This window comes from Arachis duranensis, chromosome 7 (genome assembly GCF_000817695.3).
Source record: "Arachis duranensis cultivar V14167 chromosome 7, aradu.V14167.gnm2.J7QH, whole genome shotgun sequence".
Classification (NCBI taxonomy): Eukaryota; Viridiplantae; Streptophyta; class Magnoliopsida; order Fabales; family Fabaceae; genus Arachis; species Arachis duranensis.
Window position 1 is genome coordinate 24,021,304 of NC_029778.3, and position 15,416 is coordinate 24,036,719.

At 31.3% G+C, this 15,416-nt stretch overlaps 1 protein-coding gene across 1 annotated transcript; it reads right to left on the bottom strand.

Annotated features, from left to right (window-relative positions):
- Nucleotides 1–758: 758 nt before the first annotated feature.
- LOC107458490 (uncharacterized) lies at nucleotides 759–3,994 on the bottom strand. Its single transcript, XM_016076700.3, has 6 exons — nucleotides 3,758–3,994; nucleotides 3,552–3,645; nucleotides 1,731–2,596; nucleotides 1,527–1,638; nucleotides 941–1,036; nucleotides 759–842 (listed from the first exon to the last, which is right to left on the bottom strand). Exons 1-6 carry the CDS (start codon nucleotides 3,817–3,819, stop codon nucleotides 759–761), a joined length of 1,314 nt encoding a protein of 437 aa, XP_015932186.1. The 5' UTR covers nucleotides 3,820–3,994.
- Between the last annotated feature and the right edge of the window lie 11,422 nt (nucleotides 3,995–15,416).

Sequence of the window (15,416 nt, forward strand, 5' to 3'; positions counted from 1 at the left end):
GGAGTTTTATTTACATAGAAAATATACTTTGGTCATTTCGAAATTACAAAAAGTTCCCTTTTCGTGGGATTCTTCTAAATACATACAGGAGGTAGGATTAAAATTTTCTGGGAATAAAATTTTAATTTTTTGTAACAAACATGAGAATCTTATAAAACTGCTAGCATTCCCTATCAAACATCCTCTTATATTCATAGCTATGCTAGAAATAACAGCACTAGCATTCTATATTTCTAGCATCCAATAGCAACAAGATTCGTAGGGCAAACCAAAATGAATGGAAAAATGAATACTTCATACCAAGCCTACAAATGAGTGAATTCTACTTCAATATCAAAATACCAAAACAAGCACATCATCGCTGAATATACTATTATACCACTTCATTCATAATATACTAAGCTTTGAAGTTTGAAGAAACCCTACACTACCATTAACACTATTATACAGCTCTAGCATTTGTAACTATCAAAAGTATCTGCATCATTGCATACAACCATTTTAAGACCTTGCTATGGACATTGGTTAATGAATACATAAAAGGAAAGTTTTTAAACTTTAACAGTAAGCAATGCATTTGAAAAATGAAAATTTAATGTTCTTGTTCCTCCAATGCAAACTTTCTTTATATTATTATTAATGTATTAGCTAGTTACTTTAAAGTTAGAATTCTGATTCAATATATAATTGAAATAAAGATTCTTGTTTCATGCACTAAACGGACCCTTAGAGTACTAGTTGAATACATCGCATTTTTTCTAAATTTCAACGAACACACTATCAATTGTCTTGAGTTTTTCCATCTCCTCCTCACTTGCAATTCCAGGGTCGACATAACACAGCTGGAACAAGAATAACTAACATAGTGATCAAGTCTCATCATTTAATGTTGTAACAAAATCACTTTTTTTTCAAGAGAAAAAAGTGGGGGAAGCGAAACCTGGTATTGTGGCTTCCTCAATGTGTGGATTCCTCTTTTTACGAGTCTCTGCCATCCAACTTTCTCCCTAAGCAATTTTTCTAGAGAAGCCGTTTTCTGCAACGATGAGGATTGACTAGACTTATAACGGTGTCAACCTTATCACACAACATGCATGTTCCAGAACACTTCTACTAATAACAAACACACATCATGTAGAGATGTAGGGAGAAAACATATAATATCCCTATTTATGTTCTATTTTCATTTTCAACATTTTTTGTTTATAAGATTGTGAAGAAAAAAGTGAAAACAACAAAATCTTGATTTATTTTCATTTCGTGTTTTCACTTTTTCCTTTAAAAAATTGAGTGAAAAAGAAATGATTCACGGAGCCCAACCAAATCCAAAGGAAAACCATTAGCCAATAAAAATATAGTAGAAGTAAGGATGACAATGGGGATTCTAAATAAAATTTGGTTATGCTTTGTTTTATCATAAAAATAACAGTTAAGAATTGTAATTTGATCAGGGCCTAAATCATATGAGAAGATAAGCAAAATATACATATCAGGGACCGAAAGAATCTGGAAACAAGATGGATTACATGAGCAGGATCAAGAATGAGGAGGTTATATTGCAGTGTTCCTGTCCGTTGATGCTTGACTTGAATTCCAACTATTGTTCTTGAATGTCCATCATGTTGAAAGTACAAGGGGCTGTCCAATAGAGCTTTCAAAACTTTAAAACTCATAGGAATATAATCATCTGTTTGATCAGAACATGAGTATCTAAAATGCAACTGACTTACGTTTTCTCGCTTACAATAACACGCCTGTGACCAAATTGGATCGAGCTATTGTTAGAAAAGTAATTCCACACAAAGTCCATGAGAGCTTGATGACCCTTACTTATGTTGGCATTACTATCAGTGTCATTGGGAGAAGAACATGAGTTCTCTTTCTGGCTACAACTTGATTGAGAAACAGTACGAGACAGATACCTATCCATTGGTCCAGAAATTATTGCTTTCCTCTTCCTCCAATTATTAGTTCTCAGTGGCTGCAGCGCCCCAACACTTGAACCTGGGACAGATAGATAAAGTGATTCATATTCTTTAGGACCGAAATCGACTACTCTAGCTCGGAGACCAAATGAACGCAACAGGGCAGCACACTCCGTGGTTCCTATCCATTTTCTCGAGCCATAAACAGCATGATTGAATTGATCAGCACCAGGTGGATCAAAACCCCTTCCCCAAGCAATCTCAAGCCATCTCTGGAGTGAAGATATATCAGGAACAAATCCCAAACCACCAAACAAGACTTCTCTTGCTTGTGGCCTTTGTGCCAGCAAGTGTGAGCTGAGCATTTGAAGGTTTCGCCAACCACAGCCCCATCCTACATCCTCAAACTCAAGGCTCTGGAAGTGATCAACATAACCTGACAAAATGGTTCTTGAGTTCTCTGCTTCAGACTCCAAACAGTTTTTCAACAAGTCTATTAAACCTGCTTCAATCTTGTAAAACTCACTCTTTCTCTGTAAATCAACCAAACAAGAGATCTTTTCATCCACTTTCCACGCTCCATTATGTCTACCAGCCACAATGCCATTATACCAATTATTAGAGCCTTCATGAGTTTTAGCAGAATGCAAGCCACTAGCTGCTTGTTTTCTCTGCAAAACATGACATAGATAACACAAAATTCAGATTGCAAAATTAGAAAAAAAAAATAACAAAAGAAAAACACACAGCTCAAATTTAGGCTAAAAATGTGAAACCATGCCCATCCAACAAAAAGGAGATACATGCAAGGGAAAGAAAAGACAATCATTGCGGATTTTGTTCCTCTTCATTCTCCTAGTTCCAATTTCAAGCATATGTTTTCATTAAATCTTTATTGAATGCTGTAACAGTTGTTTGTAAGTTGGTTCAACCCATTACAGGGTTCAAACAAACACACGTGTAAAACTCAATGGACATTATATATACACCATTCAATAACTTTCTATATGATATAATTCCTATCACTCCAACTGTTGATTATATGATATCTATTTATCATACTTATAAGGGGAAAACTTAGATGCAGTTAACTTCATATGAATTTAATAGCTGAGAGTCGTCAGATGATAATTTAGTTAAACCTACCAAATCATTTAACGACTCTCAGCTATCAACTTCACATAAAGTTAACTGCACCTAAGTTTCCATCTACTTATAATTATTTGTGCCAATTTTCAGAATAATAATGGATATCAATAAGAATGTGAGCAAACAATATGAAAATTCCTCCCAGCATGGTATATGAACTTTCAAAATTCAATGGTGGGAATATGTCGAAATTCCTCCAATAAAAGATTATTCAAAATTGAGTAGAGTGATATCAACTTATTACACTGTTGCAAGTTGATCCCTTCACCGACAATATTTTCAAATTTACAAATTCAAGGTGACAATTATAAAATTATCAATTTAAAACACGCCAACAGAAAACAAACCCAATGTTGCGAAACCCTACCAAGTGAAACTATCCCAAAACGAAAAAAAGGATTCAAGTTTTAATGTTTTATCTTCTATATCTAAGACAAATTAAAATTTAAAAAAGAAACGAGAGGGAAAAAAGGGTACCGGAGGCGAACTGGGTGAAAGAGCGAGTTGCTGAGCTAACTCGAAATCAGTAGCGCGTTGGAGATCGTCATGTTCGAAGTGATTGTTGGCGTGCCTGCACTTGCAATGTACCAATGAATGTAATATTCAAAATAAATAAATCAATCAATGAAATGTTACTATTAATAATGTTTGTTCATTTATGTATGATATTATAAAATTGATACCATTGCAGTTGGGAAGATGGAACTGATGAATGGCAGAAAGGGCAAATGGATGAAGAATCCATTGTTGATTTATGAGAATCTGAAAAGATGGAAATGGCGGAAAGACCACCCGTTTGTTCTTTCAATTTGAATTTATGATTGTTGGACGATAGTAATTACAACATCAGAATAAATAACTATTCTTACTGGAAAGATGCAAATGCTCATAAATGTACCTATAAAAGAAAGAAATTCATTTTATAATAAGAGAAGATGTCTTTTGTGTGTCATAAGTACTCTAAGGTTGATTACGCACTTCATTCGTTAGTATTTAAACCTAAGTGATAATAAAACTTCTTCAAATTTATAACAGATACCTTTACAAAATTTGAAATTCTAGCATACCTTTTTTCTCTAATTTTTTTCTAATTCAGACATTAAAACCATTTCATTTTTGTTTGTTTCTCACATACAAATATTGACAAAGAAAAATCCTATAATCCTCTAAATATGTCTTTGTGCAGATTTAACTCTGCTACGAGTAATGCAAGTTACAGCAATGCATTGAGTACGAAAAAGAATAAGAAAAAGAAACTTGATGGAAGATGTTTTTATGGACTGAAAATTGCGTTGATGAAATTTGACACGATAACAAATTCAAATATATGGTTCATCCGATGTCTTTTTAGGATGGTAATGGCTTAGTGCCTTTTTTGTGAAGGTTACCTTTCTTTTTTTGAATTTTCATTGACAGTTGGATGGGTGTAGGTATTTTTTTATTTTTTAGACAAGAGATTGTAAAATATTTTGTGTGAGTGGATGGAATCGAAAAAGATTGAAAGGATCTAACAAGATTGTTAGTTAAAAGAAATACGGAGCATTCTAATGTAAGATATGAAAATGGATTGACAATTACTGTAGTTGAAGGGAAGAATCATGAAAAAGATGACAAGTAAGATGGAAAAACTTAGGGGTGAAATTAAGACAAGTAAAGTGTTGCTTGTAATTTGTATTTAGTGATGAAAATATAAAATTGATATAATTTGGAGATTATTGTTGTTTATGACCATTGTTTCTTAAAAAAATGAGAAAAAGTTTGAATGAATGCAATTTTTTTTAGTTTTTTATACTATGTTTGATTGAATTATCCATAAATAATTAATCAGATGGCATAACTAACTATGAATATTTGTCTTATTTGACTACATAAGTCTGTAAGAATTAGAGTCTAAAATATGCATTTTTCATTAATTAAATTCTGTCATACAAATATAACTAACTATGAGTATTTGCTTTATTTAACTAAATAGGTCCTATAAGAATTGGAGTCCAAAATATACATTCTCATGAATTAAATCCCGACATATATAATTGAAATACAAAACTATAATTCCATAACATTATCTTTAAAGGTTAAAACAACATACAACATCTGACATATTGTAGATTCATAGAGAAACACAAGAGTCTAGTATCTCTAAAAGAGTACCTCATAATACCAAAATGAAATAAAAGAGTCTAGGATTTGTCTTGAGAACCTCATAACACCAGAATAAAACAAAATAGTCTACTATCTCTCTCGATCACATGAAAAATACCAACAAAACAAGCATAAAAGTTTAATTCATTCTAAAACAGGATTAAACTAATACAATAAACAACATAGTTTCGATCAACTAAACATTTATAGTACTAGAGTTGAGTTGCTGCTTCCGCTTGATACAATATTATTGGGCCTACTAGATGTTTCTCTACCTCTGCCGTTGTTCTTTTGTCTCTACTAGTTGATGTTTTGCTACCTTTGATCGTTGTTCCTCTACCTCTAACAGTTGATGTTGCACCAGGTATAGGCATAAATTGCGTAAAACGTGTGGTAGTGCCAGCATTAACACCTTGTATTGTTTGAAGTGTAACCATGGGTGTTGTTTCTGAGTTGGTTGTAAGTGAATTTGTAGAGAGAGGTCTGGTAGATGGTAGAGGACTTAAATGAGGTCTCTTAAGATTTCTCCTTTTAACAGGCTTTTTGGTTGCTGCAAAATTTGGTAGGGGATTTAGTTGAATTTTTTGGAGTTGATACCAGAAACAATAGATTACAAATTTGCAGGGTATACATAGTTAATGACAAATGAAATGTGCATCAAATGAAATGGCACTTACAACTACAACGTGTGGGGATGCTGAATCACTTCCCTCGCCAGTGTCTGCTACTTTAGCATCTGCAGCTTTTAGGCTTTGTTCCAATACATTTCAGCCAAAAATCAGGATCTTCATCCTCTACAGTTACATGCTCCTGAGGTGCACCGCTCCCTCCAACAATTGCTTCTTTCTTTTTTTTACAACTCCTGTTATTGTGACCAGGCTGCAATCAAAATAGATAATTATAATAACATAATTTTAGTTGCAAATAATATAGTTAATTGCAAACAACATCAACTTGCTAAGCTAAATTGTACATTGATTTAAGGTAACTCAAGATAGTATTTGCAAACAATAATTTTGTATCTCCTCTTCGTTCTATGAGGGTCGGAGACCTCAGCAGGGCCATCATTCCTCTTGTCTCTCTTGAGGAAAGGTTTCTCAATAGATTTTTATAGTGAGGTGGCAGAATAGGCAGTATGTCTAGCTTTTTTTCAAAACTCTTGGTTTGGAACTAGAAGTATTGAATAATGATAGGTTGCATTGTATGGGCCCATGGTTAGCCAATTATGGGCAAACTCTTCAGATCTTCTGTTCTGATAAGTTAGGGCAACACATACATGCCTACAAAGGAGGCCAGTCAATTGCCACAGTCTATGGCTGCATGTTCTCTTTTCCAAATCCACACTAACTTTTAAGGATAAACACTTTATTTCATACACATTTTCAACATCATCTTCAGTTGGGAGAGATTTCTATTATTGCTTTTCCCAGTAGTGGAGCTAGACTAATTATTTAGGGGGGCCGTGTTTAATAATTTACTAAAAATATTTTATATTACTATTTCTAATGATAAAATTAAAAAATTAAATATATATTCTCAATCAAAGTAAGGCAATAATATATAAAACTTACCACTTACAATTTTGTATCATGAGAAGACTATTCGACTTTTTTTCTATCTTCAAAATTATCTATTATTAAATTTGTGTCAAAATAGCTGTTAATTCTTTTTCTATATAGATGACCAAATTGTTTGCAAGAAATTCATCAGTAATCTTAATTTGGAGTCTTGTTTTAACAATTTTCATTGCTGAAAAAGCTCTTTCTGTTGTTGCTATAAACACTGGTAGAGTTAAAACAAGACGTATTAATCTATCAATCATGTGATAAGTTCTTGATTTTTCTATTTTTTTGCAACTTGTTGCACAATTCATAAAGTGTACTAACGCTTTTCAAATGATTTGGTATATCATGTTGATAATGTTGCAACTGAGATTTCAAAATATTTAGCTTATTACAAAGAAAGTCAACGGGATAAAATTTCTCTGCTAACTTTCTAATTTCTTCAATGTTAAATGATTTGAAATTTCCTTAGGATCCAAAGCACAACTCAAAGTCAAAAGCTCTATTGTTTGCTAATTAAATCTACTATTCAACTCTTGTATTTGAGAGTCAATTGTTCATCTATTCGATAATGATGCTCAACTATCACACTTGATTGACGAGATCGACCTCTTCTAAAAACATATTGTGCACTCATATTAGGGACTTCAGTTTCATGCTTTTCACAAAAATCTTTAACATTTGAAAGAAAATTGCACCATCCACCATCTCTTAATTGTTGAAGAAGTAATTTCGATGTAGAAACAATATGCAATGCATTAAGAATATATTGAGATTGTTGTTACAGTGCTTGGCAAAGAACATTAGTAATTCTCATAATCTCTTTCATCAAGAGCAAAGTGAAAATAAATTCAAATGACAATAATATTTTACTAACACCATAAGCCTCACCTCTTTGTGCATAAGTTGTTCGGTCTTCAATGATATTATTGAGAACAATATTGGTAGCAGTGAACATTTTTACAAATTGCAAATAGAATTAAAGTGAGAGCTCCATCGAGTATCCCCAGCTCTTTGTAAAGTGTTTATTTGATTCGCACCTTTGCCTGTTTCTAATTCATTTTGAGCAACCAAGTTTACATTTCAATTGCTTGAGCTTCTTGTAATTTATCATGTCTTTTTGAAGAAGCACTAACAATAGTGACAATAGAGTTTAATTGAGTAAAAAATTTATGAATCTGAAGTACCTCTCTTGAAGCTGTCACCAGTGCTATGAGCAAAACAATGTACATAATATGCTAGTGGAGAATCTTTAAAAAACAGAGCTTGCAAACCATTCCATTCACTCCGCATGTTGCTAGCACCATTATATCTTTGACCCCCTAATATTTTCAACTTGGAAATTATAATGAGAAAGGACAAAAATCAATTCTTTCTTGCAAAAGTATCAGTGACATGCACAAGATCAAATAATCTCTCTTTAACAAAACCATCTAGAGTAACAAATATCAAAACAATGGTCATTTGCTCCTAGATTCATCTTTAGCTTCATCAACAATAATACAAAATTTGACATTTCCAATCTCTTCTCTAATTGAATTTCTTACCTTAGTAGCAAGAATATGTAGAATTTCTTTTTGAACATCATTTGAAGTATACTTAGCATTTTCTAGAGCATTTTTCAAAACATTCTTTTTTACTCTTTCATTGTAAGATTCCAAAAATTTTAACATTTTCAGAAAGTTACCTCTGTTGCTTGAACTTTGACTTTCATCATGTCCTCTGTAGGCGCAACCTTGAAATGTCAACCATCTAATGCAATCTATAGATGTTTCTGGTCGAATTTGATTATTTTCAATCTCTTATGATGTTTGCTTATAAAAAAGTCTGTCGATATGTTATGATTGTTTCATCAAATTATCACATGATTTTAGCCCCTTATGATGGAATGAGTTGGGACCTTTGATAATGTGATTCAAAAGAGTACATTCTTTTCCACTATTTACTTTCTTCCAATTCCTGAAACTATTCTCAATAAAAGCATTTGAATCCATGTTGATTGAAGGTTCCTTAGCAAAAAAAAAAGCATGAAAAATAATATATGGCATCATCTTCTATATAATATTCAAACCAAAATGGGAACAATTTAAACCATGACGTTTGAAAGCGACGATGATTTTTATCACCAGAAAATAGATAGTTATCAAGAATTTGTTGATTTGACCCAACTTTAATATAATCCCAACGGATTTCATCTCTTTGATTTGGAGGAAACTTCCAAATAATTTGTCGTATTCCAGGATCTCTTTCCAAATGAAACATATCCAGTTGATTAGGAAGAAGTCGTGGACGCTTTGAGCTATTCAATAGAGAACATGAAGTAATGAAATTTGATGACCGCTCAAGTATTGGAGTAGTAATAGTCGAAGTATCTTCATTCCCTTGATCCTTTCTTTTAAAAAATATATCAATGATTTTGAACTTACCCATAATTCAAATGGCCAAATAAGTTTCTATAATTAAAAATATATTTAGCAAAAAATATAAATTATAATCTATAATCTTTATAAAATATAAAAATTCTATTTCAATTCAAAATAAGATATTAAAATTTAGAACAAAAATACTAACATTGTAGTATAAATAATACAAAATTATAATTAAATAGTCAATTAATAAAAAAACTAAATATACAAACTAACGTATAATAACATAAACTTAATTAACAAATAATAGTAAATTAAGTAAATAACCAAATATATACAAAACATGAAAAAATTAAGCAAGACTAACAGAAAAATAATAAAAAAAATATTAAACAAAAAATTGTAACGCTAGATGTATATAATTTATTCTTCTTATTCTTTCATCCTACAATATAATATTTACTAGTCCTTAAGAAATTGTAATATTAAATACAATTCATTTGCTCTATTTTTGTATGACTATGTGTCTTTATTATTAGTTCAATAATTCTCTTGAAATAAAAAAGAATAAAAAATAAAACTTTTTTAAAAAAGTAGAGTGAAGAGGCACTTGTTGAACTACTATCTTTCTTTTTAATCTTTAAAAAAAATAATAATAAGAATCAAAGAATAGAAGATAGAAAGATTAAAGAGATAAGAAAGAGAAAAATAAAAAAAGTTGTTATTGCTGCAAATTAAAATAAAAGTGAAAAATTTGAGTAAACGAAGACATTAGAAGAAAAATAAGAATTTATATTTTATTTTTTAAATAAAGTAGGTTACTGGACTAGACCTAGAACTATTATATTTTATTAACACTATACAAAAATAGACTATTTTTTTGTTATGGAATAAAGGACCAATAAAAGTTAGTTGGAAGTTTAGAGATAATTATATATATAGTTTTGTTAATTGTCATCATCCATAATTTTATGAATCAAAATAAAGAAACGTGTCATCAGCTCACTAACTACATGAGTCAGGGAGGGGCTGAGAAATAAAAAAGAGGAGCCATGTCCATTAGATTTTTTTTAAAACAAAAATTAAAATTTGGGAGGAAGAGGGGGCATTGTCCCCTTCACTCCTATGTTTCTCCGCCCTGGCTTTTCCTCTTCTCCCTCTCTAGTCTGCTCTGTTGTTGGGGTTAACTTTCTGTTGTATCTAATTAATACTTTTTTATTCCTTACTATAATTATCATGACATAGCATCTAACTTTTTCAAATATAATGATGATGGATTTTTCTCTCATCTTCTTAACCTGACCATTAAACACCTCACAATTATTATTCGTGTAGTTATCCACCTTTAAGTATTTATTGAAATGAGCTCTACTTCATTACTTGGGTTTAATCGTGTCTATGTATTTTTAAGTTCAATTATTGACTTTTTTAAGCCTTTCCATGGCAGCATCAAAATCTTGGATCGTGATGGCCTTAGCACATGTCCACATACATATTTTTATTTGTAAGTCATTCCACTTCTTTCTATAATTTTGCCATATATGCATTAGGGCAGGTATTAACTTCTAACAACAAACGGCATTACCATCAATAAAAATTATGCTTTTAGTTTTATATAAAATTTCTATTTGCTGATCTTCTCTTGCTTACCTTAGACCTTTCTTTCGCTTGCTCATCTGGATTGGTCTGGTTTTTCTGAGAAGTACTATTAGTATCAAAGGGTGGTATTGGGTCTGATTCAGAATTTAATTGTGAAAGTGAGTTTCTATACGGTTATAGAATGTATTGGGTTACTTGTTTAGTGTAACAACTCGAATTTTTGAAAATTAAATTTATTATAATTGTTAAGGGTTTTATTTTAAAAAAATTATTTTATTAATGGTAATTAAATAAAACAAGATAATACCTTGAATTTAAAAATAATTAGGAGTTATATGTAATTTTCATAATAGTTAGAATTTAAATTAATTAGAATATATATATAACCTTTATTATAATTTGATATTTGGTATAATTGAAATTATAATTTTAGTAGTTAAAAAAAGAAGAAGAAAGAATTGTACAATCTAATTTAAATAACTTCTATTATGAGTAATTTATGATTTAATTCGAGTTTCTTATTTTTAGAAAATAATCTATTAAGAATGATTAAATTGATTTTATAAATACTTTGAGTTTAAGTTAATTAATAATCTTGTATAATTTTATTGAAATTGGTTATTTTATATAATTTGAAATTAAAATTTTGGTAATAGAAAAATAATAAAAAAGGTATATCATTTAATTTGAATAATTAACATTTTGGGTTTAACTGTATTTTATAAAATGTGATTAATATGTTCATTTTATAATTTAAATTAAAAATAATTATTTGAACTTTGTGATATATTAACAACTAGTGTTCTTAAATATTTTTAATATAGTACATTTGGTTTTAAAATTATTATTCTACTCTTCAATTTTATCAAAATATCTATTTTACCTTTATCCCTTTATAAAATCCCTAACGTTAACCCTAAATTCCCAAATCAAAAATCATAACCCTAATCTCCTCTAGCCCTAATGGCTGTCAAACTCCTTTTCAACGTAACACACACTTCAGAAATGAAAAATCAGAGAGAAGAGTGAGGAATCAGAGCATGAACCAGGGGAGGGAGAATCGGAGAAGAGGGATGGCACCATGGGGCTTGGTGCCGCTGCCAAGCTACTATCGCAGAAAAGAAAAGGAGAGGTCGAACACGACACATGGAGGAGAAGGCTATCTCATCGCCGTTGATTGGAAGTTGTTGCTGTTGACGGGATGAACACAACATGAAGAGGGAGGAGAAACTCGCAGAAGAGAGGGAGGTTTTGCTGCTGCACCATTGGTCGCCAGAAAACACTACCATTGACGTCGAAAAATGCCACTGTCGAAGCCACTGTCCTTTGCTCAGCTCCGCCCCTATTTTCTGCTACTATTTACGCTGGCTCAGTCATTGCCACCACAACCCCATCTCGAATTTCTTCTAATTTCGATACTCGGAGGTAAGTGATTTATTTTTAAAATTTAATGGTTCTAATTTAAGAATGTTTACAAAGTTAATTGGATATCTGAAAATAGTTTGTAATGGTTAAGAATTGAATAATTGATGTGAATGGCTTAAAATGTGGTTGAGAGATGGTTAATATGACTAATTTTGTGATTGAGATTTGTTTTAAGTTTAGAAATTTAAAGAAACTAATTAATTATCTAAAGTAAAATTAAAAAGTAATTTTAAAGGTTTGATAAAAATAGTTTTCTTGAGTAAGTTAATTATTTGCATTTTATTTATTACTTTTACAACATTTTCATTTCCTACTGAGAATGAGTGCTTTGTTCTCACCCCAAAATTTTTCACTCTTTCAGTCACACAGGTTCGAAGACTCAATATGAAGTTGCGGGCGATTATTAGATTTTATTTATGATTCATGTTGCTTTTATAGAATTTTCTTGCTCTTATTATTTAAGTTTTTATTTTAGACAGAGGGGTTAGGTGTTTTATTTGATTTTACTTGTATATGATTCATTATTAGTAGTATTTATGTGATTATTATTAATTGAAAATCTTTGATATATGATTTTAATAAATAAAAACAAAATTTTCTGGAATTTTCTTAAAACTGGAATGCGATATCGACATAAAGGCTCAATATTAAATAGATAATAAAAGAAAATAGATCAGTAATACCTTACTTTTAGTACGATCATGATGTGCTGGAAGTTGAGTCGCTACATTCAGCCGCTTGGGCTTCAATCTCAGTGGATACTGATACAAAAACTGCACTTGGAGATGTTGAACCAGCAGTATGTATTGGCTACTGCTCTTACTCAATGGGATGCTGTGAAGGCTATGATTGATTGAAAGATGGCTCATCTAGTTACACAGGTGTTGTAGGAGGCTGAGACATCTATTTTGTTGGAGATCTTTGTTGGGCCATATTGCCACCATCCTCCTTTTGGGCCTCAATTTCAACCTGGTTGCTTGTTTCATGGGCCTCTTTTTTACTCTGGGCCTTACCCCTACCATGGGCCTCCCTCAAAACTTGTACATGATCCACTATTTCAATAACTATAGGTTTTCTTTTTGGAGTTTTATTTATATTTGGATTCTTCTTAGCACAAAGTCTTCAATCTCATCTTTGTTGGAGTAATATTCTCTTCAACCCAAACAGGAACATTTATAAGGTGCTATATATATAAGTCAATTATGTTACCATTCTTCACAACAGCCTCATACATTTTAACTATGTCTATGTCATGACCCGAACCAAGCCATAACTGGTACTCAAAGGACAAGTCCCTCAGCAAGCCAAACAACCTAATTTTCAGAAAAACGGATAGAACCTCCTCTGTTTCTAGGACCTTACCCATATAAAAATTATCTTACTGTATCAATAATAAACATCCATTTCCAAAGATAATAACAACAACATATTCCAATCATATCCACAACTAAATATATTCCAAATACGCATCATATATATATCAAGTTAATAACTAGAGTATATAGTTAAATCCATAAATCTTACATAACCAAATTAGAATTACTATCTAAACAGTTCAAGATTCAAAATAACATAACCCACATGAGGATCTTGCCTGTGACATATGGAGCATTGACATACTCTAAATTTTGAGCAAAGGTTCCATTTACATAATTACTTAGCCCTTGGAAAGAAGAATGGCTCACCAAAATGACTAAGATCTACTGAGGGGCAGGTGGAATAAAACTTGGAATGACTCCTGTATCTGAAAAATATGGGAATATAATAAGGTGAGTTTTGTAACTCATTGAGCAAACATTACATCTATAACCCACACGAGACAATACAGAGTTTGCCTTGAAAATTATATTTCTTTTCAGATATGAGAAATTCCTATTAATTAATTAAGCAAACATATAGATAAGTAGTTAAGCAGATGAACTGAAATGGGAGTTCTCATTCCAGAAGTCAAATCAAATCAAATATTACACACCTAGGGCGGCTCCACCTCTAAGGGTAGCCCTTTCCTCTAGTGTACCCGTACGGTATAACAGATTCAACGTGTGGCCTACATGTTGGGCTAGCAACGCCCTTACTAGCTGAGGTCTGAGTTAGATGCATCTAAGCTAATGTCATAACTGCCGTTAACTATGATTTTCTAGTCAGAGTCTCCCAAACCAATCCAAACAAAATCATTTATAACAAATCTCTAATAATTATAACATATTATTAAATTTCCATAGTAAATAAAAAATATATATAAGAATGCATACTAAAATTTAATTAAAATTCAATAAAGTCATATAAGAAAACATGTATGCTTTACAAAATATATAAATATCGCCTCGTGTGTATTTTTATAAAATTATAAGTTTTACAAATTAATATCTATTTCAAAAATTAAAAAATCACAATAAAAAATATTTTCAAAATCCAAAAATAATGATTCATTATAAATATTGATAATAATTTATTTAGAAACAATTATAGACATAATATCCACTCACAACTTGATTCCAAGAACCGAAAGCAACTCTGAGCGTATCAATGAGCAACCAAATGATGTCCAATAATCTTACAACTCTAAAAATATGACAATAATAATATTTGTGAGCTACTAAAATTGTCAATTAACATAATCTTACTCAATTTGACCAAAACCCCAAATTTTTTAACCTAATAACCCTAATTTCAGATTTTGCTATACCTACAAGTATAGGAATGATAAAAGTTTGAGATATAGCTAATTAGAGAGTCAAAGAGTTACCTTAAAGTCTTAATAATAACAAGAACTCAAAAGTTGAACACTTTCTTCACTCATTAAGTTGAAGTCTATAATTTAGGGTTGTCATAAGTGAAATTTGAATGAATAAAATAGAGTAGAGAAGGAGAAGAAAGTAAAATGAAAGAAGTGGGTTTAATGATAGTGTGTGATTGCAAAAAGAAGAGATGGGAAGATGAAATAGATGAATAAGAAGAAAGGAAAGAGGAAGAGAAGGTTTTAGGTTTTGATGTTGGAAAGAAATAAAAAGAAAATGAAAGAAGGAATGGGTGATGGGGTCTTCGAAGGAGGGGGGAGAGGGAAAGAAAATTTAAGTGGTAGCATGTGCCTTCCACGTGCTTTCCTTTTTTTATCTCAGTCATTACATTCTCTCCCCCTTAAGAAATTCGGTCCTCGAATCTCAAATTCATATACGGTAATAAGTGTGATAGTTATCTTCAGACTCAAAAAAATACGGATATTTGTCACGCATAACGTCCTCCACTTC

Bases quoted from the DNA above. Each gene is read 5' to 3' on its own strand.
- LOC107458490 (XM_016076700.3), bottom strand. From the start codon at position 3,819: ATGGATTCTTCATCCATTTGCCCTTTCTGCCATTCATCAGTTCCATCT. The intron at 2,597-3,551 runs GTACCCTTTTTT...CATGTTTTGCAG, and splicing joins TTTCACCCAGTTCGCCTCCG to AGAAAACAAGCAGCTAGTGG. The intron at 843-940 runs GTTTCGCTTCCC...TTCTTGTTCCAG, and splicing joins TGAGGAAGCCACAATACCAG to CTGTGTTATGTCGACCCTGG.